The 27,520-nt window shown below is 39.5% G+C and overlaps 2 protein-coding genes across 7 annotated transcripts in view; one reads left to right on the top strand and one right to left on the bottom strand.

Annotated features, from left to right (window-relative positions):
* Window positions 1–14,951, top strand: part of REV1 (REV1 DNA directed polymerase) — a 45,310-nt gene extending 30,359 nt beyond the window's left edge. For 5 of the 6 annotated variants that reach the window (XM_018084050.2, XM_018084051.1, XM_029964719.1 and 2 more), the window contains 8 exons: window positions 592–748; window positions 1,115–1,317; window positions 3,114–3,347; window positions 7,386–7,494; window positions 8,549–8,760; window positions 8,930–9,089; window positions 9,934–10,036; window positions 11,568–11,990. In XM_018084050.2, the coding sequence (XP_017939539.1) occupies window positions 592–748; window positions 1,115–1,317; window positions 3,114–3,347; window positions 7,386–7,494; window positions 8,549–8,760; window positions 8,930–9,089; window positions 9,934–10,036; window positions 11,568–11,679 (1,290 nt within the window). In that variant the 3' untranslated portion in view covers window positions 11,680–11,990. Of the gene's footprint in view, window positions 1–591; window positions 749–1,114; window positions 1,318–3,113; window positions 3,348–7,385; window positions 7,495–8,548; window positions 8,761–8,929; window positions 9,090–9,933; window positions 10,037–11,567; window positions 11,991–14,587 lie in introns of those variants that run through there. The other variant, XM_018084047.2, reaches the window with a different exon arrangement.
* EIF5B (eukaryotic translation initiation factor 5B) overlaps window positions 14,163–27,520 on the bottom strand; it is a 34,602-nt gene continuing 21,244 nt past the window's right edge. The window contains exons 13-24 of the mRNA XM_018084052.1: window positions 26,993–27,060; window positions 25,712–25,853; window positions 23,982–24,113; window positions 23,138–23,320; window positions 22,849–23,010; window positions 20,460–20,591; window positions 19,079–19,210; window positions 18,894–18,970; window positions 18,606–18,770; window positions 17,506–17,644; window positions 16,784–16,945; window positions 14,163–15,919 (exon numbers count right to left, since the gene is read on the bottom strand). Coding sequence (XP_017939541.1) covers window positions 15,812–15,919; window positions 16,784–16,945; window positions 17,506–17,644; window positions 18,606–18,770; window positions 18,894–18,970; window positions 19,079–19,210; window positions 20,460–20,591; window positions 22,849–23,010; window positions 23,138–23,320; window positions 23,982–24,113; window positions 25,712–25,853; window positions 26,993–27,060 — 1,602 coding nt within the window. The 3' untranslated portion in view covers window positions 14,163–15,811. The remainder of the gene's footprint in view (window positions 15,920–16,783; window positions 16,946–17,505; window positions 17,645–18,605; window positions 18,771–18,893; window positions 18,971–19,078; window positions 19,211–20,459; window positions 20,592–22,848; window positions 23,011–23,137; window positions 23,321–23,981; window positions 24,114–25,711; window positions 25,854–26,992; window positions 27,061–27,520) is intronic.

Consider the following 27,520-nt stretch of genomic DNA (forward strand, 5'->3'; position numbering starts at 1 on the left):
GGACCCTGTTTTTGACCCCCTATTCATTTGGTATTTAGAAGTTACATGAAAAATTAGGTTGTCTTGAAAAACACTACTTCCACCAAGGTACTTTAATCCATTGAGACTTTCTGAAAACCATGTCTAGAAGTGAAGCAATATTATTTTTTTCATTTATAGACTTAAGTGATGGATATAATATACATTGTCCTTGGGGAAAACATTGCTTTCTTGTGTGGGTAGCCAGATTTAATACTAATCACTTCCTGGTCACTAATTCTATATCTCTTAGTGTGTAAGAAATTTCATAATAAACACATTGTTTCATGATCCTGTTGACAGCACTTTGTCTATATCAGAGAAGATGGTATTATCATTTTAATTTCTTAGTTGTTGGATTGTGCTGGATGATCCTGGGATTTGTTTGGGTTGTTTTTAGTGGCCGTTTGTGTGTATTTCAGCATACTTTTATTTGTCCTCTCCCCCACACACAACAAGCAGCCAATTCCAAAGAAGGCAGTGCTATTGTGATAGAATTACAGATTTTTTTATTCACTTTATTTTTTTTATTTTAAGCTTCTTCAAATGAGTGTATTTATGTTTTGGATTTAGGTTGGAATTCAGGTACAACAGTTAGTTCCCATCAGTAAAACCACTTCGGCTCACTCAGCAGTACAATCTGGACATTTACCTGGTGGATCACATTCAGTTATTGATCTTTTTCATGTTCAGAAAGCAAAAAAACACTCAGAAGAAGAACATAAGGAAGGTCAGTAAGCTTTGTACTTGGCGTGTGTGATAATGATCAGTTCTGAAGGATCCCAACATAGATTATCCTTTGGAATACTTATTCAGTATTTTACCAGTATAAATTATTTAACATAAACTTTCTGAGAGTGGATTACGCTGCTGCAAATGAAAATGCTACTAATAAATATTTGTATAAGGTTATTCCAAACTTTTTTTAATTAATTGTAACAAAGGATATTTTGAAATAGGAAGTGTTATAATTATGCTATATATTGTGTAAACTCTTTAGCAAGTAACACTGGAAACTAACTTCACTGTGTCTTGAATCTTCAGAGTATTTTTAACTATTAGATGATCATTCGGTATTTTGTTTTCATATATACAGTATTTGTGGCTGCTATGGACCTCGAAATATCTTCTAATTCAAGAACCTGCACTTTTCTTCCATCTCGTGGTACCCATCTCACACCTGGTCTCAATTCTAATGCCAACAACACCGAGTCTGCTGTCAAATGGAATGGCATGCATTCTCCCATCAGCGTAAAATCCAGGCTTAATTTGAGTATTGAAGTTCCATCTGCTTCCCAGGTAAAACCTGAGAATATTAATCATCTGCAGTGTATTTTAATAACTTGGGATTGTCTATGTTACTTGGATAGACTGAAAAGGAGCTCTTTTTAAATAAAAAGAGTTCTAGTATAGTATGATGCACAGTAAGTAACTGTTATTGATGCAAAACTACTTTGCCTTAATAAAATAAATAATGTTGAAGTTAAGATGCACATTTAACATTTGTACAGGATATACTGTTTATATGAGAGGAAGACAATCTTTATTTAAGTAAAATATTTCTAAGGGTTTGGGGGATTTTTTTTTGGTACATTTTAGCAAATGGAGAGCCTTTTATTTCCACATGTTATTCAAGTAGACATCTGTTAGAAGGGTCTGCTGTGAGCCAGCTGCACTGAATTTTATAGGTATTTTAGGTATAAGCAGATTTACTTGCTCTTCTGTAAAAGTCTGTCATTTTAATTTCTGTAATTTAAATCTGTGAAAGCATTTGTTGATGTTCTTATAACAGCTTTTCCACATATTTATACATTTTTGAGAAGCAAATTACGCTTCCGGCAGAAAACTTGTTGCTATAATGCAATAACCAAACCAGCTCAGGATCTAAAAGTAATTTGACTGAACAATGTGAAGCTCTGTTCACTCAGACTGCTACAGAGGGAATATGTATAAACAAGTGCAAAGTGCACTGACTGTGTAGTAGAGGTCCTAAAACCTTGGTGGCCTTATGGCACGGTGTGCTCACCTTTCCTTTTGCTTTTAACCATACTATAATACAGAATATAGTATGAAATTTGGTACAGGGAAGGAGTGATGAAGGTTAGTACCACCCTGCTTTTTGTGTACTGTGTGCTAGGAAAGCAACAGCAAGGTATTTTACACCCAGGATTCCCAGAAAATATTTGTAGAGTTTTATATATGTAGCAAATTTGGAACGAGTGAACACAAACAGAACGTAGAAGAGTAACTGAAGTGATTAACAATACCACAGTTTTCATCAAAATCTCTCAGTTAGCATAAGGCAAGTAGATTTTCCTAGGTATTTGTGGTTCTTCTCTGTAAATCCAGAATCTGGTCTTAAGTTCCAAATCTTCTTCCTAAAGGCAAAATATAACGTGTTCTAACACTGCTATGGAGTTTTATTCAGCAGAACTTACAGGCAAACACTGGTGTTTAATGTTTTTACTCAAATATTACTTGTGAGAAAAATTATGCTGTGCATCTGCTTGTCAGTTGTGTTCATAGTCACTGGTGCAGCTGTCATTGTACACAGCAACTTCTGGACACTGAGGGATCTTCTCAGTTGTTTAGAGTCAATAATTGATACTAAGTAAAAGCTTATTTCATTATCAAAATCTCTGACAAGAGTCTGACAGTATGCAAACCTACATAATACCATTAAAGTAAATCATTAATATGTACCCTAGAACTGTATAAAGAAAGAGTTTCATTGCTTTGTACCAAACACCACTTCAGTATTCATATCAGCATGGTGCCTGTATAATTTGAACTCAGAATTTGGGTTTCCTTATCTCTAGGTAACTGTGGAGGAAACGCTGTCTGTGATTTGTGATGAGAAGACTGAACGTTGTGAAAAGATAAAACTGAGCATTCATATTTACTGAGCTGCTTAGTCTTAAATGATATTTTGCTGCTGCGGAGTGTAATTGTCAGGTTCCTAATTGTGTTTGCATACACTGGTTAAAGTGTAAGGGATTTTGGAAAAATTCAGGAACTGTATAACTAATTTTTTCACTAAAATAATTTTGTTATGTATTCCTTGGAAAACTCTAAAAGCTTTTCTACATTTGTAGATAGATAAGTCTGTGCTAGAAGCTCTGCCGCCTGATCTCCGAGAACAAGTAGAGCAAATATGCACCATTCAACAAGGAGAGAGTTATGGAGATAGCAAAAAAGAGCCAATAAATGGATGTAGCACTGCACTTCTGTCACAACCAGTTGGAACAGTGCTTTTACAAATACCAGAGCTCCAAGAACCAAATACCAGTATGGGAATCAATGTCATAGCTTTGCCAGCTCTCTCACAGGTACGATGTTTGCATTGTGTCAGTAAACAACAACTTCTCATCTATAAGGAAGTTAACAGGCTTTCTTGAAACAGCATTAACTAGAACCTGTAACATCCCAAAATTGTTTATGGTCCTTTAATTAAAAGTCTGCCAAATGTTACCTTATCTGTCACAAACATGGTATGACAATATTTATTAAAGATTTATAGTCATCAGTACGCCTGTGGGTTTGCTGTTGTTTAATGTAAAGCCTCGTCATTTATGGCTTGCTTTGCAATGAGCCTTTTTTTCTGCATTGCAGCTGAGTTACACTGCACCATAGGTCTGAAGCAGTCCTAAATCTGCTTAGCTAGTCACAGGAGACTCACTCTGTTTAGGTGTATGTTCTGATGAGGTAAAGCCAACTTCTACTAGTTTCTTCTGCAGATGTGGTAGTTTGTATCACATTCCTGGGAGAAGGGCAGTCATGGCTAAAGATCATGCTTATCTCCATAGTTTTTAAATGGACTCATATATAGCATGTCCAGGATGAGAGAAGTGCAAAGTTGTTTGTCAAAACAGGGACCTGATGGGGCAGCAGGTAACAGTAATGATGCTTCTAATGTTATTCCACCCTTCAATCCAAGATGGTGCTGAACAAATGTAGTGTAAAAATTAAAAAAAATCTTTTAAAAAATGAAAGATTGGGTTACCCAGAGATACAATATCTTGCATATGCATAATTTAGAACAGAGCAGTATTTTTATTTTTGTTTGTTGTGTCATTGCTGTTCTCAAATGAAGTGATATCACCTAATCACATTTATGGAGAGATATTTGTTGTTGTTTCTAAGGCAATAATGGTGCTTAGCTGACAAAGAATCCAGAGAAAATCACTAAATAATTAATGCATTAATTGCTATTAATTGCTATTAAGAAGATGTGTAGTCTGTTCTATAACTAAAAGTTCCTCACCTTGATTCAAGTTCGTTGGTTCAGAAACAGTTGTGTCAGTTTTTATTCCTGAACTGCAAAGTTTGGTTTTCCCTATGGATTAGTGTGTAAATAGTATCTGAGTTTTCCATACCCCAGCTGTTTTAAATTAGGTAGTTACATCTATTTCTAAACAGGAGTTTGTCTTGGATTTGTGTGTTAAATTATACTGTGCTTTAAAGTACACCCCTCCACACTTGTCATACCACTCAGTACAGTTTTTTGGGGTAAATTGTAACTGCATATGGCTTTCTATAGAAATTCCTTTTAGTTTGTGCTTGTGCTTTATCTATCTGTTAATTAGGTAGTCAGAAATTGATTGTTGGGTTTTTATAACAGCTTTACTTTTTGAAGTTTTCTTAGAAACATTAATTTATACACTCAAATATACTGGCTTTTCTGTCTCTATCTCCCAGTGCATTTTGTGATTGTGATCCAAGAATGCAGCTTAGCAGAGCAGCCTTTTTGTTTGAAGATATAGTTCAAGAAGAATTGGCTACTTCCTATTTATTTGTCAGGGATATCCATACTATCTATTTTAGAGTGTTTTATGCTTGTACTTCAGATTTTCCTTATTGACAAAAAGAGGAGTAAGATTTACAATTTTCATTTTCTGAGTTAGGTACAAGTTTACTACCTAGAATAGTATGGTCTAATAGCTTCCCTTAGCCGTGGTGGAAAAAAAATGCTACACCCAGTTCATTAATGTGGGAGGATTTTTTTTCTGTGTTAAAATCAAACATGAACTTAATTCAAAAATACCATCTTACTCTAAATATAGTTTGACACATATTTTTCTGTTAAAGTCTTTGTGGGAGTGTATATTCTGTGATTGCACACAAACATTTAGAATTACTTTCTGGCAAATGATGCAGTAAAATAAGTAGTATTAGGTTTCAGGTATAGAAATATAGCCAGCCACTCCAAATGGAGTACTTTAGCTACATCAACTGAGCAGATGTAAATTATGCCCTGCCATCTTTTTGTAGCTTAATTAGATTTGTTTTTCAACCTTTCATTCCTTTTGTGTGAACTGTGTTTTTATCACCAGGTGCAAAGTTAATGGCTGATAGTAATTTATTCATTAAAAAATGTGTGGGAAATGTCTCTTGTTGGGTAAGGTTCTCCTGTAAAAGGAATCCAGATAGGTTGTATTTGTTTCATCAGTTGCTGGAGTAATCTTAAAATTTAGAACAGCTGTATTTCTCTGTAGCAGCTGACTTCTGTAGAAGCATAGGATGCAAAAAATAAAGATTACAGATGCTTAGAAATTAATGAGATTTGTAGTAGTGGCATTAATTAGTGGTGGCAGATTTTCATCTCATCCTCACATTGTCTTAACGTGGTATAGATTCTTCCTAAGGAAATTTATATAAGCACATCAAAAATACTGGTAGCTGTATGCTGAGGTAATACATGAATTTATAAAACAAGGCTCTCCATAATCTGAATATCATACAGGTATGTGAAAGCTATGTTAGGACATTCTGTCTGTACAGTAAATTATCTGAAAGTCCAATTATTAGTATAGAACTCATATGAACTTGACTGGTGGCTCTTCTAAGTGAATTTTTATATGTCACGCTCTGAGAGGGCAGTGATAGGGGGAATACAAGTGCATCCAGTTCCCTGTAGTGAATTATTTCTGCATGAATTGGTAAGTGATGTACACAAAAAACAGTGCCAATTCAGACCAAATTCTTGAGTCTCAAATGCTTAAACAGTGAACACTAACCTTTTTAGAACAGCTTTATTAAATAAAATTTATATTTAAAAAAACAACTTACACCTCTGGATGTAATAGGCTGCATTCCACTACAGTGCTTTGTTCTGCACAATGTATGTGCACAATGTTCTGCACAAGATCAGAATTGTTCCCATTTCCTTCTTTAATTAGCACGTATTTTGTGTGGTGAAAGATTTGTGTTGGCACATGGAGTTCTAAAAATGGGAAAGAAAGGTTGTGCTGCATTGATGAATTTTAACTTGTGCTATAGGAGCACGTTCATGTTTATGATCTATATAATTTAGACATCATGTATGTCAATAGCATACTGTACCTTCCTGTCATAGCATACATATTTTGGGTTTTAAAAAATCAAATCTCTATTGAAAATAGGAGGAAAATTTTAATTCATGTGCATATGTACATGTAAGGACTACAGTATCTCAGATAATGATAGAAATTGTATTGTGCCCTTAGAATAGTAATTGTAGTTTTGGCTAATTTTTTGTTGTTTGTGCACATCTCTGAATTTTACTAGTGAAATGAAGGGCACTCTCCCACTGGCAGATTTAATTCTCTAAATGATAGGTTTGGTTTTTTTAAATTAGATTTTTCTGATTATGAGCTGAAAACACTGTCCAATAACAATGGGAAACTCCAAGACTAGCCTGTCACTAATTTCCTCCTTCAGACACGCAGTGATGAAAGATAACTGATAATACAATAAATTTTGTTTTCTCCATATGAGTGTGTCTGGCAATTGGCAACAAACTATTTCCTGCCTAGAATTCAAGTCCCTGGGACAATTGCAAGGGACTGTGGTTTTATTAGTCAAACAAGGGATAGACAACTGTAGGAGAAAGAAATTAAACCTTCTTTGTGCTAGTTAAAGACATAGCTGGACTTGGCTTTTTCTGTCCTTAAAGAAGTGAGACTATTTCCAAGAATATTTTGAATTGTGTAGCAGTTTCCTGGAAACAGAAGTATCAAAAGAAGAGGAGGAACAAAAGTCTCATTGTCACAGTGTTTGTGTTTTGAAATTTGAATGTTCTTTGAGTTAGGCTTAAACATGCTGTAATACAGTATCCGTAGGTAAGATGGTTAGAGTATTAGAGGCCCATAAGAGTAATTTTATGAAATAATTAAAGTAGAGTAATATTAGATGGAAAAAATGGTTGCTTTTACAAAGTAAAACATACAAAGAAAGTGTACAACGTGTTTTACAGTGTTTCAGTTATATCTCGTTTACTTTTCCTTGGCATAAAATGTAAATACCTTTCTCATGTGAGTGACCTAGAGAGAAGCAAACAGTGCTACTCACTATTAAAATAATCAAATGAATCTTTTGTTCCTGTTCAGGTGGACCCCGAGGTTTTTGCTGCACTACCTGCTGAATTGCAAGCAGAGCTGAAAGATGCCTATGATCAAAGGCAAAAGCAATCTGAGCAGCAACCTGCTAACACTTTTGGTGAGAATATATAGTTGTACAGCAGTCTTGTGTGGGAGTTGGTTACTATTCAAATAGTTACACAACCCTAAAAAATAAACTGGAAAATAGAACTAAAGAAAGCTTCTGTGAAGATGCTGTGTTCAATTGAATTTCTGTATTTATTTTTGACAGACTGTCAGTTACAACCAGCTGTGGTCTCAGTTTGCAAACAGATGCCCAGCTTTACTCAAATGGGTAATTAATTCAATTCATGGGGACCGTGGCACTACTTAGCCACAGCCATATGTTTGCAGAATAGAATCTAAACTTGATATGTCTTGTGATTTAAAGTATTGCATCTTCAGTACCTACGTTAGTTAAACTGTGTTCAGAGAGCGTTCTCATGGTTCTCTGGAACCGAAAACACTGGTATGGGTTTTGGACAGTGAGAGACAGGCTACATCACACCATGTGTCTGATAGTCAGGTTTACTCTGAGCTGATCATCCAGGTCTCCTTTTTCTAATCAGGAGAAAGAAATAAGATTAATGCCCTGTGAACTTGCTTTCTCATAAAATAGGTTGAAATGTCATTGGGTTCATTGCCAGTTAAATACTGCATTATTATAATAACACCTTGATTTCATAGCCAGTGAACTAGTACAGATATGTGAGTATGATGGAATGAGAGCAGTTTCCTTCATGAACTCTCATAAAAGCACTGGGGAGGGAGCTCTGCACTGCTGGCTTTGCTGATAACCACTGGTGGGACAGTGCTCTGAGTGAGGTGAGGCAACTTGTCCAATAGGCTTCAGATTTCAACAGCTGCTTATATTGAAGTACTGCAGTGCTCCATATTGAAAGGCTTACAAATAGCTGAGTATCCTCTGAGTACAGTAATGTCTAGCAGTGCTTTTCAAATACTTAAAACATTGCCAGGATTTGGAATGGCATGTGAATGTTAAGGTTGCTTTATCTAGGTTGTTTTCTCCCAAGTGATCCTTAGATTTTTGTGGAAAATACAGAGTTCCCCTTTCAATGGAAAAGTGTTAAATTTTAAATGTGTCAACCACTGACTATTCCTGTGTTTTTCAGTGTCAAAAAATCCTTTCTTAAACCTGAAGCATACAACTGTGAAAAATAAGAAAAAAATACGGAAAAAAAATCCAGTCAGTCCTGTAAAAAAGATTCAGAGTCCTCTGAAAAACAAACATGTTGGTAGCCCTGGAAAAAACATGCCAGCTACATCTGGAAGCCCACAGAAGCTAATAGATGGTTTCTTGAAACAAGAAGGAACTGCTGCTCAGGTACTTTCCGCACTAACAGTGAAGCTATGTGTGCTTCTTTAGACTTAGTTCATGTTCACAAATGCAGCTGGTGTCCTTTACTGGATTCCTTACTAGACAATTATCTGTGTATATATACATGGTTTTACCATATTTGTCAGAGCATTATCAACTTTTATGTTTGGAACAGCCAGAAGCAGTTCCATCAACTTCAGATTCTTCAGGCCCCTCAGCTCTGCAGACTCACCAGCAGCCAGGTTCGTTTAGGCCTCAAGCACCAAACCTTGCTGGAGCTGTGGAATTCAATGATGTGAAGGCGTTGCTGAAGGAATGGATCACAACTATTTCAGGTGCGGGGTGTCATGCTAGTGGTAATCTTGCATACAACACAAGGAAAACTACTTTTAGTAGACTAGTTGTACTTTCTTTCTTTTTTTTCCCGGTAATCTTGAAATCTTACTGCCTTGGAAGTCCTGGAGGAACTTGTTTCTTTCTATCAGTTGTTACTCTGTGGTCTTGCCAGCTCCTGTGTCTTGCTTAACATCATGAAAATTTGCATGCTCCCTCTTTAACCCATGTGTCTTATGCCTTGATATTACTTGTGTTGGAGGTTTTCCTTTTTTTTCACGTGTATTACAACCACTGGGATGAAACCTCTTGAAAGGAAATTCCTCTTCTATGAAAATGTAATTTTAGAGGCAAAGGAATGCAGGGTTATTTTTTTTCTCAAAATAAATGCTGGAAAGAACTCTAGGAAAAAAGGGAAGTGCCAAAGTGTAACACTGCTGCTACATTGTGATTTGAATTTTAACATTATGTGAAACAAATAACTCCTTTATATCTTGGGAAATCTGACCTTCCTACCCTGGACATTATAATTCTAAAAGTTTCAAAACAACCACTCCATTCTAAATCCCAGTCTCTTTTCCCTTTGGTTAGTGCTAGCTTGGCTGTCACTTGTTCTGACTGAAGAAAAAAATGTCTACAAGACAGATAATTCAGTACCTTGCAGTCCTGTGATGTGCACAACTTCTGATGTTGGGGGGTCATGTGGGAATACAGCAATTGTTAGGTTGGCCCCTGAGGCCCTGACAGTGCAGAATTTCTTTCTGTCGTATTCCCGTTATTCTATGATTATATTTTGAGTATACTTAGATAAAAGATCTCATTTTTTTTAATGATTTTGTATTACAGATCCTATGGAAGAAGACATTCTACAGGTTGTGAAGTATTGTACTGATCTAATAGAAGAAAAAGATTTGGAAAAGTTAGATCTGGTTGTTAAATACATGAAAAGGTAACTTCATTGCTAGTACTTGTGACATTTTAGACTGTTTTTTTAATATTTATACACTAGATGCTTCACTGTGAGGCCCATTGGACATTCCACTGATGAGTGTAAATATTTTAAGCTTAAATTTTATTTAAAAACTGGGGTAGCACTTAGTAGTATTTCTTAGAGTCACAGAGTGGTTTGAGTTGGAAGGGGCCTTAGAGATTATCTAGTTCCAACCACCTGCCATCGACAAGGACGCCTTCCACTAAACCAGGTTGTTCAAAGCCCCATCCAGTCTGGCCTTCAACACTTCAAGGGATGGGGCATCCATAACTTCTCTCTGGGCAAGTCTTTTGTTTCTAGACAAAGGATGTAGTTTTCATCAGCATTGTCCCTTTTTTTCATCCTGTTTTCATTAATTTTTCATGGCACTTTAGACCTGACTTCATTCTCTTTCTGTATCCAGATCCTGTCTCACCTCCAACTTATTGAATTGATTCCTGTTATGTAGTTATTATGCTGTTATTACTCTTCCCATGAGTCAGGAGGCCCAAATTGTGTTTATGACTTGCTTACTAACTGGTGCTTAACTGTGGAGCTCAGCTTTCTGTGTTTTAGATCTGAAAAATATGTATTTCACAGAATAATCAATACCTAAAAGATTACAGCAGTGTAGAAACTTCACCAGGCTTTTGTATTACGGGGAAGTCTTTAGGCCCTAGAAAATGCAAAACACACAGTGCAATGAACTGTTTTATGAATGTTGTATAGTAAATTCTTTATAAAACTCTTCAGAAAGCATCATGTCCCATTCCTGGTCCCTGTATATGGGCTCTGTACCGATGGCAGTGTGTCTCTGCAAGGCCCTGTAATAAGTGTAGGAGAAGGAATCAGGAGCTGGATGATGTGCACTTGTCCATATGATACCAAGGTTACGTCCTCTAAAGCTCTAAATGTAGGAACCTCTGCTCTCCTGCAATGTAGTGATCTAGAAGGAGATTTTGAGAGTGCAGAGCTACTTTGTTTTCCTTGGGCATTTCCTTAATGTGCTTCTAGTGGCAGCTGAGTCATAGAGGTAACTCTTAGCTCTCCATGGGCCTCCATGATTTGGTTCTGTTCTTAGCAGTAAACACTGTGTTAGTGCCCCCAAAACCTGTTATTTAATTGTGTCCATCGCTCTTGGCATTTGTTGGAAAAAGAGAAATAGCATTTCTGTCTTGGAATGAGGAAGGAAAGATGAGGGTCCAGAAGCCTGTAATTTCTGATCTCCAGTATGAAGTTGTGGAAGGTCACCTGATCACAGGCTCACAGCACTGCCACATGTGAGTGTTTACAACCTGCTGTGACACTGCCCACACCAGAAATTTCACCAATGGGTGGCAGAGGAGTCTGTGGCATTATGTAAGACTTGGTGTATTTAAATAGGGAGGGCTTTACCAGAATTGAATGAAAATGCCATTCGTGGTGAACTGCTATGACCTTGTGAAGACCAAAGCTGATTGTAAAAAAGACTGGTTCTGTAATGGTAATTTTCACTCTCTTCTTCCTTCAGGTTAATGCAGTCATCTGTGGAATCAGTTTGGAATATGGCATTTGACTTCATTCTTGACAATGTTCAGGTAGTTTTACAACAAACTTATGGAAGCACATTAAAAGTTATCTGAACTTGTAGTAAAGAGCTTGATGAGAGCCTGGAGCTCTCTGCTAGCTGTGCCATAAGTGCTTGTGAGGTATTTGCAAAGTGCATGATAGTAATGCCCTGAGTTTTTATAATTTCAAATTTCTTTTTAAACAAGAAAGTGTTTTGTACATTTCTTTTCAGAAAGTGCCAAATTTGTCAGTATTGCATGTAAATAATTGTGTTAAAATTCTTTTATTGTAGTATAGAATCTATTTACAAAATGTTTGTTTATAAAGTTTTATGGATTTTTACAGTGAAGTGTTTACAGTTGTTTAATAAAGAACTGTATGTATATTTTTGTACTGATTCTATTTTGTGATGCTTCAGTTTGAATATAGTGAATTCCTTTTATTGAAGCTGCAGCTTTGATTAATTTCACAAAGTTCTGCACAGAGGTACTGCCTTGACATGTGGAGGAGGCTGCTGTACGTGCACCTGGCCACGTTTTGTTTCTTCTACACTGACTTTATTACAGATTTTAAGCTGAGGGAAGAATATTAGTTCATTTTCAGTTTCATCCTTCAAAGACTCAAAGCAGAGTGGCCCAGCCACTCCCAAAGCACACAGTGTCTGCTGAAGCCTCTGGACACATGTGCTTCTGGGGGAGAACAAGGCACCCAAAAGCAGCACTGTGAAGGAGTGAGGGAATAGCTGACCTGGAGCATTGTTTAAGCTGCATCTGTCCCCTGCCTTGCTCCTGCTCAAGACAGAGTCACTTATAGAACACCGCAGTTCTTCCCAGCCAGTGTTTCTTTTCTGCAGCATTGCAAAATAGGTTGTAGTGAGTAGCAGAAGTGAAATAAATTGCCCCAGCTCTTGTGTCCCTGGTAGGGGATGTGTTTGCATCTCTGCAGGTTGTGTTTTGGGCAGGTCTGCTTTTGCCAGATGTGCACCAACCTCGTACAGTTGTATTTGGCCCAACAGCAAGGCTGTTCAGGTGCCCAGAAAGAGTGAAGACCACTTGAAGAAAACCTGGGTGGTAGGAAAAATCTCTTCATTTTCTGAAGAAATGACAGAGCTGTGGAGAAGTATCCAACATAGTCCTCAAGGTGTGGGGGACCACCTGGGTGTAGAATTGAGAGCTGGAATGCAAACTGGAGCAGGAGCAGGATTTGCACCACTGGCTTAGTTGGAAGCATCTCCCCTAGCACAGGGCAGGAGCTGCTGCACTCAGATTAGCTGCAGTTGACAGTGCATCTGGAGCAGAGGCCACTGCAGTCACATCACTGGCTGCAGCACAGGTTACAGGAGTGACAGCAGCTTTTAGCTTCAGGTTGTGCCTGTGGCTTCCCTGGTAACACGGGGAGAGGTACCAACCTGGCAGCCTTTTACAGCCAAGTGATGGATGAGGGAAGAGCAGAATGTCATTTCCCTTGACTTCAGTAAGGCTTTTTGTAAGATCTCCTGTAACATCCTCGTGGACAAGCTGATGAAGTACAGGCAGGAGAGAGAGTGAGAAGTGGATTGAAAACTGCCTGGGCAGGCAGGCCCCGGAATGGTGGTCAGGGCACAAAGTCTATTAGAGGCCAGGCCCAAGTGGTGCCCACAGTCAGCACTAGGTCAGTCTTATTCATCTTTGTCAGTGACCTGGATGGTGGGGCAGGGCACCCTCAGCACGTTTGCTGATGACACAAGGTGGGCCGATATGACAGAGCAGGGGGTGCTGCTTCTGGAGACCAACAGGCTGCTGGAACCCTGTGAAGTTCAGCAAAGAGAAGTGCCAGGTTCTGCTCCCAGGGAGGAGCCACCCCCAGCACTGGGGGCCAGGTGCTGGAGAACAGCTCAGCATGTAAGGCCCTGGGGTTATCTGGGATGGCAAGAGTCCCTTGCACCAAAGGCAGCTGAGAGCCTCCGAGGATGCAGGGGAAACAACATCTCCAGGAAGCCAAGGGAAGATTGTTCCACTCTGCTCAGCACTGGCACGACACACCTGCAGTGCTGTGTCCAGTGCTGCTTCCTCAGTACAAGAGACTTGGACATACAAAGCAATCCCAACACAGGCCACAAAGGTGCCTAAGGGAGTGGAGCTTCTTCCATAATACCAGGAGAGGCTGAGAGCTGGGACTGTTCAGCCTTGGGAAGGCTGGGGGGATCTGATCCATGTATATAAACACTTGCATCGATTTGCAGATACATGTCTACATTATCTAAATCAAGTTATCTAAGTTTCCATTAGTTTCTAGTTTAGGTCTTTCCGAGTCCCATCTTTAAAAGACAGTTACGTAATGCTAAGTCAGGATAGTTGTAGTTATACTTTCTTTCTTTGTGATCCCTGTTCCAAGCCCTTAAATACAACAAGTCATCTGCTTCCTTAAGTCTTTTAGTGAAGGTATTTTACATATTTTATTAAGTTCCCCAGCAGGAAGCCACCAAAGCAGCACAGTCTTTTTCCCTGAGTTTTTACCTGTGGGAACAACACCCTTCCACCTTTGAGGAAACAATCAGGAATACATCGAGACCACAGTGTTTGACATCTATGTTTTTAAGAACTTTATTAGTGTAGTTTTCATGATTGCATAGTTTGCAAATGTTAACAATTAAATAAATGCAGTCTTCTCCCTCTGATAATTCTGTTCACCCAGCGACGGGAATTTGCACCACACACCAACCATATTGAAAACAACCTTTTCAATGGCAAGTTTGAAGTCTAACAAAAAAAAAAATTCTGGTAAATTAAATTCCATTTGCAAAGGAGGTGAGTTATTAAATGTTCCTTTGTAATGGAGTCCACACAATCCCAATTATAACATTCAGATTTTTCCAACAAAAAAAAGTAATCTAAGTGACAGAAGAAATCTGATCAAACTGCTTGTTGCAAGTTAAACTCTTGTGAACATCTTAAATGCTAAAAATCTCGGCTGTGTGAAAGATCCTTCTTGATTTTGTTTCAGTTTGTGCTTTTGAAGAGCGCTGGTTTTGCTCCTGTCACCATGAGCTGTAAGATACCCACAGACAGCCTGCATAAGAATACATCAAGCTGTCATCCAGCAGGACGGTAGAGGGGAAGGTAAGGTAGGAAAATGCTGGGATTCCAGGCTGACTCCTGGTCATGACAAACATCATCCAGTTCGGAGCTGGTTCAGTCCCACGGTGTCAGATGCCCCAGCAGCTCTGATGCAGCATCCCAAGGCGCAGCTCCCTGGCAGGCAGCTGTTCACAGGTACTGACACCGTCTGAGCAGCAGCTGGAGAAGAGATGCCAGCCCTGAACTCCTCCGGGAGTTGTGCCGTGCCAAACACCTGGAACGCTGACATCAGCACCCTGCACACGCTGCAGGGGGAAGTGCAGCCAGAGGAAGAGACGCCTTTGCTGGAATGCGCCTCCACCATTTTGCCAAGCAGAGAGAGGCAAGAGGGCCCCTCCTGGCCTTTCCACATCTGCCACAGCCCATGGAGTGAAACTGTGATTACTGAAGCAAACTGTAAAACAAATGGGCTACACTCTGTCCATCTCCTTTATTTGTGGCTCTGCATTATAATGATTACAGGTTGACTTCCATGAACTGTACAAGCAGTAAAAGGTGGGCAGCTATGCTTTACAACATTGTTTCACACAAAGCAAATACAGAGATATCCAACTGCCTAATTTTCTATTTAAAAAAATTTCTATAGGCACAAAGCAGAATGTTGGAAAAGAAAGTCAAGGGAAGAGGTATGCATAAATAAAGAAGTACTTCTTACATCAAAAATGTCCCGAGAATCACAAAGTCTGCAGAAGCTTGGTTAATCAAATACTGCAGTACTGCTCTCATCAGTAGAAAAGTGAAAGAGCTTTAGTTCTGTAATAAAAATTCAATTTATTTTATTTTGGAGAGAGGGAGGGACAAAGGGTGGAAGGAAGGTGTGAGAGAAGGAAGGGCAAACTTTAAAACAGCAGCCAGTATTAGGAAGGGCAGTAGGAGAGGTGAACAGGCACATTGGAACCATGGGAACATGTAAATTGACCACTGTCAAACCAGTGTAAATTTCTTGGTTTCTCATGGAAAACATTTTACCCACATATTTTCCTCCCAAACATATATCCAACACTGTCTTTAATATACGACTTTGTTGGTAACTTTTTTAGAACAGGAAGAGTGCATTTATTCCTGCCTCCCCGTTGCTGTAAAAAGTTATCTAGATGATTTCAAACACTTTCTTCAGTTCTACTATAAGCTGCCAGTCAGACTTCTGCATCTCATCCCTGAACCAGTCCTTCAGAGCATCGATGGACTGACGACTGATCTGTAACACACAAGACAATCTCATCAGAAACGCACATATGCAAGTGTATTAAAGGCAGTTTTAGTACATTGGAAACAATCTGAAGAAAGGGCATCAGTCTGCACAGCAGGCCAGCTCGTTCTGATCCCAGGTTTGCCACTGATCAGCTGTATGACCATCCCATTCATTTCCCTTCATTTCCCTTCTCATCACATCCCTTATGTGGTCTGTCTCTGCAGATGGACAGACAACTGGACCCTTATGCAGTAAGGCAAGAACTGGAGAGGTCTCCTGCTTCTACCAGGGCCCACAGGACCAGCACCCCCTCCCTGTCCCTATCCCAGGCCCTACTCACCCCTCATCTGTGGGCACATGCCCCCAGCATGTGTGTGGCAGAGGGTGTCTTAAAACATGGTGACTAAAGCAGTTGGGAGTGGGGAGAGCTGTGGCTTTGCATCCAACAGCAAAAGACTGAGCAAGTGATCATCTCCTCATCCAAGTCCAGTGTTCCAGAATTAGGGCAGCTATTTATTGCACGATTCCCAACACCAGCTGTGATGCTCTGGGGGACTGCTGAGCACCAGCTACGGACAATGGTTTGTGAACAGCGAGTGTAGCATTTTACCCTCTTGGGTGCTGGGAGCTACAAGGTATTTCAGCTGCAGCCCATCACTCCTTCAGGCCTCTCCAGGGACACCACCACAGACCTCAAACTAAGGCTACAGGGAACTCGGCTGAACCATGCCACACACATACTGCGTTCCAAGTGTCTGTCAGTCTCCAAGAGGAAGCTCCTTGCATGTTTTTTAGGCTTCATGCAACAGTTCCACTTCAAGCAAGCTGCCACTGTCCTAAGCCCTCTCCAAAAACAGAGATTGCTCTTACCTTACTGACGAGGATATCTGTTGCTTCAAAATGTCGTCCATACATTTTAGGTGATTCCCCAGGAATAGGTTCTATTTTCACACACACTTCTTGGCCTTTCTTTGCAACATCCACTGGTTTATGGTTTATTTCAATGCTTGTAACTATTCCAATTTCAACGAACTGTAATGCAATGAAGCAGCTGTAAGACACATCCACAAACCCCCTGTGCACAAATCCCTTCCCTAAACTCCCGTTCATACACACAGACTTGCTGCAGGAAGCACAGCACTGGTGGAGCTGCCGCCTCAGCGTGGGCAAAGCAAAACATGGCACAGCAAGTGCTTCGTACCGAAAAGGGCTGCAACATCAACCACCCATAGCTCATCTGGGATATCAACTGGTTATCTCAAGGTGGTGGGAGTTGTCATTCCTGGTAGCTAAGTAGGGGGGAAGTCAACTGTGCTCGTTACTCGAGCACAGCACTGGCAGTGGGGAAGGAGGACGGCTCTCAGGCAGGGACCTTCCAGCCACACTTCCTCTATCCAGCTGCAGGGCTCAACTCTGCTGGCAGAGAGCAACTAGGTCCTTGATCCCCAGAAGAGAGATCTGATCTTCAGGTCTGAACCTCATCTCCTACCAGAAATCTGCACACTGGGGAAAGGCGTGCAAACATTCCACGGTGCCTCATCTCAGGAATTACCAGGTGGATCAACATCCCCTGGGAAGAGGTGCTTACTTACATTTTTGCTGGGTACACACATGGGAGTCCCCTGCTTCACCTGGCCGGCCTCCACAACAACACCCATCACTATTGGGTCACGAGAGTTGAAAATGAACTGAGGGAGGATTTTCAACTTGCATGGAAACACTGCTATATGCCTGGAAGATGACAAGAAAAGGCACTTGGAAGGAGAGACTGGAACAGCGTATGTAGCATTAACAGCTCTGCCTTCTCCCACAATTCTTGGGCATTTATCCTAAGAGTGTCACTTGGGGAAAAAAATCAAGCAGGAAAAAAAAAATCTCTTTTCCAAACTTGCTAATTCCAGTCAATAGCTGATCTTCAAGAACTACAGGGAACAATAATCAAGCATGGCTGGCATGGATTTTACTTTAACAGGCTTGGGCGCTCAACTTAGACCACGACTGAAGGAGTAGGAATTTTACAGTATAATAACAACTGCAGAAGAGCACAGGAATAGAAATACTGCTGCCTTAACCCATCACAAGGACTCAAAAAATTAAGATTTTTGTTTGTAAAGTGAACAAATACATTTAAATGCTGAAGTATACAAACTCAAATTGGGATCAATATGAAATGAAATACATTTTAATTTATTTTGACTGTCTTAGTTTACTGAGGATCACCCAATGACACACGATTCCAAAAATTTATTTTGGGTCCCTATAAATCCTTAAATGATTGCATATTCATGTTACTGCAGTCAGAATGAAGCCCTCTACACTGGAATTGCATAAATATAAAACAATAGAATCCAAATCCCTTCAGTTTTATTTTCTTAGTCTGCAAGGCTAACCCATCTGTCAGCCAAGTATAGAAAGCAAACCTTAATAAAAACACTCCATGTTACGTAACAGTTCTAGCTGAATCTTGTACCTGCTGCACAGCTTTCACAGCTCTCACCCTACCATGCCTAACCCAGATGTAAACAGTTAGTCTGGAGCGCTGAATTCTTGAAAATTTATAGTTCTACTCTCCCCTTCCTTCCCATCACTAAGTAATAACAAGGAAACAAGAGGTAAAATGCAGTTTCATGTATACTAAAATAAGCAACACACTTACTTGGGAAGCATCCAGAATATGATTGCTCATACTTACTTGAATTCCTCTTGTTTCTGTTTTTTGTAGTCTTGCCTATACTTTGTGAAGGCATCAAATAAATGATAAATTATTTCAGCACTAAAGATACGCACTCCTAAACTATCAGCCATTTCCTGTGCATCACGTTCGATCCTCACGTCGAATGCCAGAATGACGGCATACCTGTGGGGAAGAGCGAGTCCAGCAGGTTACCAGACAGAGCACAGAACCAGAGCTAAGGAGGGCACTGAGCCTTCCTGCAGCACCACCGCACATTTATCAACAGAGTAAAGCAAAGTTACTTACTGTGGGTCATGCTCCAACATAACTGATGCCTTCATAACATCTTTTTTATGGACAGGACCTATATTAATTCCTGAATACTGTTGAAGAAAGCCACATAAATCCAGTCACTAAACTTGCCAAGTCAAAAGGAAACAGTGACTAAAACACAGAACCAACAACATCAGATACAGCACAGAAGTACTTACTGGCACTTCTGACGTTTTAAGAAATTCAAGTAATGCCTCTAAAGAGCCTAAAGTAGAAGCCTGGACATAAACACCTTTCTCTTCTAATTTGATTGCATTCAGTGTTTGCTTCAGTTCATGTATTAGTTCATCCTTTAGAAGAAAAAAAAAATAAAAGAGAGAAAAAGGAAATTTTAAGTTCTCTTGCTATTTATGCCTCAGGATACAAAATCTTCCTGTTCATGAGCTGGTGAAAGTATGTAACAGCCATACTGATAGGTCCCAACTCAGACTTGCAGTAAGTCATACAGAGCCCTGTGAGACACTGTGATTGTTTCTGGCATTAGAAAAGCCTGAGCTGAACTAGACCTGAGGATTTTGCAAGAAGGTGATCATAGAAGACAGAGCAAATGCCCATCTTGGGAGTCTGCAGAATGCACATCGCTCTCCCCTGTCTGCTGGCAGGGCTGAGCAAACACTCCATGTGTGCTGATGCCTGTGGCTGCCTGAGGATCAATAGGAAAAGCTGACTCCTAAAGCCATGAGCTGGAAAGGACCCTGAACTCTCTTTAGGCCTGGGTACAAAACACGATGCAAGAGCAGCAAGGCCATTTTGCTGCTTTCAGAGGAGTCAAAATCACATTTTTCAGAGCCCATGCCTTTTAAACCCAAGCACTTCCATCTCTTCCTCTGGCAGATAAATGGGTGTTGCCATTTACTTGAGGCCACCACGGATCTACTCCTAGCAGTACACTTTATATACATTCTTGGATGTACCCAGCAACTAGGTCTGTGTTTGGACATCCAAAAAGTTTAACGTCCCTTTAGAGGCACAAATAAGTAGACAGAAGACTAAAGTAAAACTACGGTTAAAAGTAAAAGAAACCTTGTGTGTTAGTAATTTCAAAATAATTTTCTGCCTTTGGAGAACAGTAGCATCTCACCACAATTTTGGTTTTAGGATAGCTACATCCTCTCCACAACTTTTTAAGTCAGAAAAGAAATTACACGAGTCTTAAATCAGCTTTGCAATTATGACAGTTTAAAGAACTCTACTAGCAGATACGTACCTAATATAATGTAATTGAATATATGCATAAATTACTACAAATACAAAATCAGTAATTAACAGTCAAACTATGCCATGATACTTGTTTTCACATCTCATTCTACCTGCAGACACCCCCCAGCAAAATATCAGGGAAAAAGCTAATGGTCAAGACACTACATCTCATCACTAAAGCTTCACATGGGCACAAGGCTACAGCACGTTACAGCAGTTTTTAAAGGAACCAAAAAAGCCAGTTACTTGTGTACTGAGCTCTCAATATTTGAATGAGTTTCGTCACCAGAGAACTCAAGTTACCCTCAGTGTGTTGTACTTCAGCATTAGCCACCTCACCTTGAGGACTGGGACTTCATCCTCTTTATAAGCTACAAGCAGTGGCAAACCAGCCAACGTTTTTTCCAAATCTTTCCCAAGAATCTTCACACCTTGAGCAGCAACAACCTCTTTGTGCTTCTCATATTGGTTCTGAAAAAGAGATTATACACACTAGCAAAGAGTTCAAGTCAATGGAGCACAGCAACACAACGCAGTGCTGAGCAGCTGAAGAAACTGCAACCCACAAGCACAGCCGAGAGCAGGACACTGAAGTCCAGCACCTCCCATCTTTCATCAGTGACTGTCTCTGCTTTGCATTTGCATGTTCCTGTCTGCACGCTCCTCTCCCTTCAGATACTCCTGCACCACTGCTAAGAGGGGCAGGGCACAGGGAAATCCTCTAAAAACAGAGAACGGGGCCAAAGATAAACACAGGCTAGAAAAGTGCAAGCAGCAATAGGCAGCTACTCGCTAATAAACCCATAGTAAAGTGAGGGGAAGATGCCAACACCTCAACAAAAGCACTAAAGCTCAGCTGATACACAGCCCAAGTTCTTGTGCAGGAAGAGCTGTCTCGCTCTCCCACTAAAGGCCTCTTGTCCAGCATAGTTCCATGCTCAGTTTCCCAGGTGCTCCTCCCCATCCAGGGGAACCTTGAAGATCTCTCCACACTCAGGGCATGGCCCCAAGGCACGACAAAACCAGTTATTTCTGAAGATCTTTAAATCGATGTTGGAAGTATTTTCTGGTTTGTTTCTTCATTTCTTTTGTTTACATGTCCAATCCTTTTCTTATAACTGCAAGGCAGCTTCCTTCCTCAGGAAGCACTTTGTTCCTGCAAGCCTCTATTCTTTAGCCCTCCACCCCAAAATGTGGGTCTTATTTCAAGGATGACAATTCTGCATTAACAAGTTGAATCAAAATGCATTCTCACTGTCTGCTTCAAAAAAACCCAACAGCTACCCTGGATCTACTTGCCCAGCTCTAGTTCCCAAATCCAGTGTTCATCATGATGCTGATACCCTGTGCTCCATCTCCCACCAAAGGACAGAAAATCATCTGAAGATGTTGTTGATGGGAACCTGTTACGTTACGTTGCTATTCAGTCCCCCAAAAAACCCTGGAGTCCCTAGGAGTTTCACACACCAGTTTATCTTCTGCTTTCAAATAAAAGGAAGCAAATGGGTGGAAACGCTTTCAATTCATTCCTCATGGTAGAAGAACATTCACCAGCTTCCAACCAAGCAGAGAACAAAACCTAAGCACAAACATCCATTTCCCTTTTGTCCCTCTGTAGCCATTACCAAGGTATTACTGTAAAGCTGCGCTCCAGAGCAGGAAGCCTTAGATTTGCCAAGGCAACTGTCCCAGCCCACAGCCGATAAGCCGGCCAAGCGGAAAGAAGGGCTTGTCTTTCTACTTAAAGCAGGTCAAGAGGATCTTGCTTGGATTCCACCTCAGCACCAATACTGCATCCTTCAGCACCTCTGAGGCAACAACAATCTCCCAGCAGAAGGAGAACACCAACATCAACCCAGGGCCCTGCAATTATCAGTATTACTTACAAGAGTATCTACCTTTGCAGGATGGAACTAGCTTAAACACCAAGGACTCCAGCAGTCTGCAGGGACACTAGTTTTACACCTCTGAACCAAACCTTTAAGGCCTATCCTATTACATTCACCTAGGTTATCTGTATGGAGTTTTTTGCCTTAAACAAAATCTGTCCAGATACTTTTAAGCAGGAAAAATCAGAGCAGCTCTTTTAATCATGTTTGAATTGTATGCATGAATCTTAATATATTTATCAATTTATTTATGGCCTTTTGTTTCTGTGTCACCTCCTTATTTCAGTGTCTCTCCTCAGGCTATTAAGACTAAGGCAGCAAAACTTCCAACAACTCTTAAAAATGCCAAGAGGCTACAGATTCTGCAGAAGTCCTGGTCACTGCCACTCACCAACCAACCCCAGAAACTCACTTGTTCGCTTCTCTCAAACCTAAGTGTATATTATTTTTGTTACTAAAAAAAACATTTTCACTAATGATGTAACTTGAACTCAGAAGTCACTGTACCAGTACACTCCAGTTTCCATTTAAGATGGGTATCTCCCTCTCACATGCAGCCACATGCTCAAATCCCTTATTAAAGCATGCACATCCTAATTCTCACTGCAAGATAATTCCTTGATCCTTTTCTTTGCCACTATCATAACAACACACACACCCCCCAATAGGTACATACAAGTACATTCACAGAAAAACACCAGATGTGTGCTGTCTTTCCCTTGAAGTCACCTTTAGATACTGCTAATATAGCTGAACTCTACTACATTCTCATTTTTCATAAAGCTTGATTTATTTTTTCCTGGTTTTAAATGCCAGTACACTAAAACCAGCTGCCATACCTTAACTCGTAGCTCCTTCATAGGAGGAGGTAGCAGAAGACCTCTAATCTGAGTCACTATAGGACCTTCTACTCCAGGAACAATAATGGTGTCTCCTTCTTTCAGGCGTCCATTAATCAGAATAACATCTATGGTAGTGCCCATGCCTGGCAGAGCTTTAACCTGAATGAAAGGGGAAAAAAGTTACTCCCTATTTAAGGACTTCAAACATACAATTTTTTACCAGAAAGAAAGAGGCAGGGAAGAGAGAAATTTCTGTATGAATTTCAAGGAAGAGCTGCTGAATTACCTCCATGACTTGAGCTCTCAGCTCCTGACACTCAGCCAGCCTCTTAGTCAGCATAGTTTGCGTGAGCTCCACAAGAAGAGCTATCAGGCTTCCCATGCCATCCCCTGTGTGAGCAGAGGTAGGTACAAGAGAAACAAAAGTGCGGGGATCCTTATTCTCATAAAACAAGGCAGCGTTCAAGCCCTGGAATCAGGATTAACAGTTACACAGGGAAAAACATATACGTACCAGTATTAACAGAAACATTCAACCCCAGGCAAGTACCACTGCATTTTTTAAAGGCCAATGTACAAAACCAACACTGTTACTGACAGTATGCTATGGAACATGAATCCTCAATCCACACTTGGAAGCAGTGTGGGATAACTCTACAAAGCTAATTAGCCCATCTAGCTTCTACACAGCACTGTATGTCATCAACAAAAGAAGTTCCGAGAACTGATGTGATTCATACCCTGCCAGCATCCAAGGGAAAAAGAGGCAGATGAGATTCTCTTGGGCTATTCCCAAAAAGAAAAAGAACAGGGACATAAAACTTCATCTGCTATTCATGACTCCATTGACCATGCACAGCAATTAGCTACTTTTCTCCAAACTAACACTTTTAAGGATGAAGCAGTTAAAACGGATTAATGTAACAACAGTGGAGTTTGTTTTATGAGAGGTAAACACCAATGTGTCAGAGGAGATGCAACAGTTTTCTTTTCATATTCTAAGTTGTTTTGTGGAAGAGGGAAAAAACAAAACAAAATAAAAAACATGCACAACACACAAACCACACCACCCACCCACCCCATTTACTATCACTTTTGTTAAGCAAAGAACCTTGAATATTCCAACCTACCTGTTTTGCAAATTCTACTATGATAGCTTTTGCACGTTCTTCGAATTCATCTTTCGTATTTTTCTTCTGCTTCTTTAAGGTGACAGCTACATCTGTGTCTGGACTTTTTTTCCAGTCATATAACCTATCAATCTTGAAAATACAGCAGTAGGTCATCTTATGCAGCTTACTAAAGGGCATCTTTATGCTTATGCCACATTATCGGTGAGAAATACTTTACCAACCAACTTAGCCAGCCATCTATCTGCTCCAGAAATCAAATTAAATCTTTTTTATTTGTTTTAGCTGCTATATTTAGCTCTGTTTGTGTATTTACCCAAAGTCAGACATCATTTTAGAATAGCAATACTACTTCAGGTTTTAAAAATTCAAGCTATAATAATCTAGGTTCATATGGAAAAGGTTTATATGCATTAATTACATCAAGTTTTATCTTAAACATTCAGAAGAAAGAGAGCCATGTATAGCTTCACAAAACACCCAAAACAACTCCAAAATCAAGAGGTGTTGGGTTTTTTCCCCCCCAAAAAGAGACTGTACTAGTTTTACATAGAACTTTTAAAACTTATTATTGAATTTGGACCATTTCCTGTGTTGCTACAGAAAAGGGACCACAGTGAGTTGTTCAAAAGACATGACTGTGTACTTAAGAAACACTCCCCTAAATAAGTTTCCAAAGCAGGACCGACTTAGTCCAAGAAACTATTACATTTGTACAAAATCAAAATTACATCTTAAGAAAACAGATTATAACCTAGTCAAATAAATACAATTATAACTTGAAATGCAAGAACTTTCAGCTGTTTAATCTCAGGTTCACTGTAGGCCTGTGACAGCGGTGAAACGTATTTGGGTCTTCATGTCTAACTGAGACTGAACTCTACTATTCTGCCCTAAGGCCTTAACACCTCTCCATCCAGTAGGTTGTTTGGGTTCTTTTAAAAAAGTAGCTGTTTTCAGCAATGAGATAATGGCCTCCTCAACCACCTTCAATCTTAATACTCCTTTCATTTTTTGAAGTATACTGCAATTTTTACACTGCACATGAATAGTTCTGACGGTTCTCTGTCAGCATGTCAGATGGCTTCCAAAGTCATTGGACATGAGTAATTTCCACATCTATAATTCATCTACATGTTCATATGAATTATATGTAATTCATCAAGTCATCACAAACAGGCAGCATAATTTCTCATGCACAGGATTTCTAAAAACAGGGCTGAAAGTAATTAGCTACTTTACCATTTAATATTGCAAAGCCCAAAACACTTTGCACCAGTGATCAATATTACTGCTCCAAGGGCTTAAAGTCAGCTTGTCTTCAAGTCAGACTAACAAGTATCAGTGGCTAAATTGAAGTGTGACTTTTCAACTTGAAGCTTGTGTGTGAATTTTATCAGAAAATGTACAAAAATCCATATAAGGGAAAAGAAAAAAACACAACTAGAGTACAACTTCCAGAAGTGTGAATCATATACAGAAGTTACATAAGGTAAACAAAATTCATCAGTAAGGATTCCAAGAAGAACTGACTGTTCTGCAAAGCTCCTGTAAAGCCGTTGTGGTATCAAGGACACAAAAATTACAAACACAGGATCCTAGAACCACCACTTCAGACTTGACACAAAAAATTCCAGTTCAAGGAAGAAAACAGACAATTGTCAAATGCCAAATACACTTTTAGCATAGAGAAAGTGTATATACACTATTAGAATAAAAAGCTATCCTACCTTGTTGAGCGCTACTATAAAGGGGCATTTCTTTGATTTCAACAGATTTAGTGATTCAATTGTCTGTGGCTCCAAACCATGCATGATGTCAACTACAAGTATAGCAATATCACAAAGTGAGCTTCCTCTATTTCTTAGATTGCTGTGGCATTAAAAGACAAGAAAAAAACCAGTAATGTAGCAACAGAATTTTAATAAAAACACCAAGTACAATGTCAAACTTGCACTGACAAACAAAAAGCTAAAGCTGATCAAGTAGTTATTTCCCCTCAAAAATGGAAACTATATAAAAAAAGTGTTCAAATGACACTTTGCAAATTTAATAGAATTTATTAAAGTATGTGTAAGCAAAAATAAGAAACTATTACTCTTCCAATAGTTCTTGTATTATTATATATTTTTATCATGTAAGACATGTTCTGATCATTTTCTGAGCGAGAATTAGGACAGTTAAAGTGAAATACAGGAGTGCAAAATCTGAACAAGACCTTTTTTTTTTTTTTACAATGCTACATAAGCACTATGTATACAATGTTATATTTTTTAAACAATATAAACAGACTATCATATCTTTGGTGCCAAACAAAACCTGGCTAGAAGATGGAAGAACTGTAAGTGGTAAGATGCCAAGGTACTGATCTGGACATTACCAAGTGTCCCACAACATGGCATTTCAGTGCTTGCAGAAGTTTATACTTAACTCCTAATCTTTCTGTTTGGAGATTTTGTCCCAGTGAGTTCAGTTATGCATGCCACGTTTTAACCTTAAAGCTGATTCAGTGGCTTGCCTGCATGCCACTGGTGTTCCCAGACAGTATCTGATGTCTGCTAAGACTCAGATGATTTGTGCAATTAGTAACTCCCGGTCTTACCAACTCAGTTACCTTAACATTGACACTATGAACCGGAGATTAGGACAGAAGTTTTAATTTTTCATAGCAGAGTACTTAGGTCACCTGAAATCCTCACCTTTCCTTCTCCAGCTAGCTTCCTGCTTCTGTCTTTCCTCTTAGTACACTAACTATTTATTTACATGCTTTTTCAGATATTCATGGCTCAACTGGCACAAAGACAGAAAATTAATCAGCTATAAAAGGCCAGCAATGAACTAGATATAAAAAGCACCTGCAAATGAAGCAAATCCACTTATTCCTTCTCTTTATAGTTTGGTTTTGTTCGGCTTTTTACTAACACAATGAATTAGGCAAAAACCTCGCACTTTGTTAAAAATATGTTTTAGTTGTCACTTCTGATAAGTACAACATTGTGAGAAAACATTACCTGAAAGACTCATGTCCTGGAGTGTCAATTATCAGCATGCCTGGAATTTTTATGTTCTCTCTGTCAAACTAACATTTCAAAATATTAGTTCTCTTATAGAGATTGCACAAGAATTAAAACAAACAAAATAAGAGCTGGCAACATTACTGATAGCCTGCACTTCAAAAATCCAGACACATATATTAAGAAAGGCCAGCACTCTTCATAAACCAAATCAGCCAAAGCTCATTTCAATATTAAAGTAGCACATTCCCCTAGGTATCAAGTGGCCATAAGCTAAAACCTGTAAGACAAGGCAGCCTACAGGGTAGTGAGATTTATCAGCCTTGTCTTGATTATTTTCTCCTCTCCCCTCACTTTACATATTTAATACACTGAAAAAATCTTGGAAAAAGCCATCACTACTAAGGCTTTTCAGTCAGCTGCTGCCACAAAGCAAAATAGGATATAGTATCCAAAACAAGCAATACAGAACAGTTGCTATTTCTGTAACACAAAAATGAATCACCCAGGTACTGGCCCAATTCC

The sequence above is a fragment of the Manacus vitellinus genome, unplaced genomic scaffold (assembly GCF_001715985.3).
Source record: "Manacus vitellinus isolate BGI_N305 unplaced genomic scaffold, ASM171598v3 scaffold_7_pilon, whole genome shotgun sequence".
Lineage (NCBI taxonomy): Eukaryota > Metazoa > Chordata > Aves > Passeriformes > Pipridae > Manacus > Manacus vitellinus.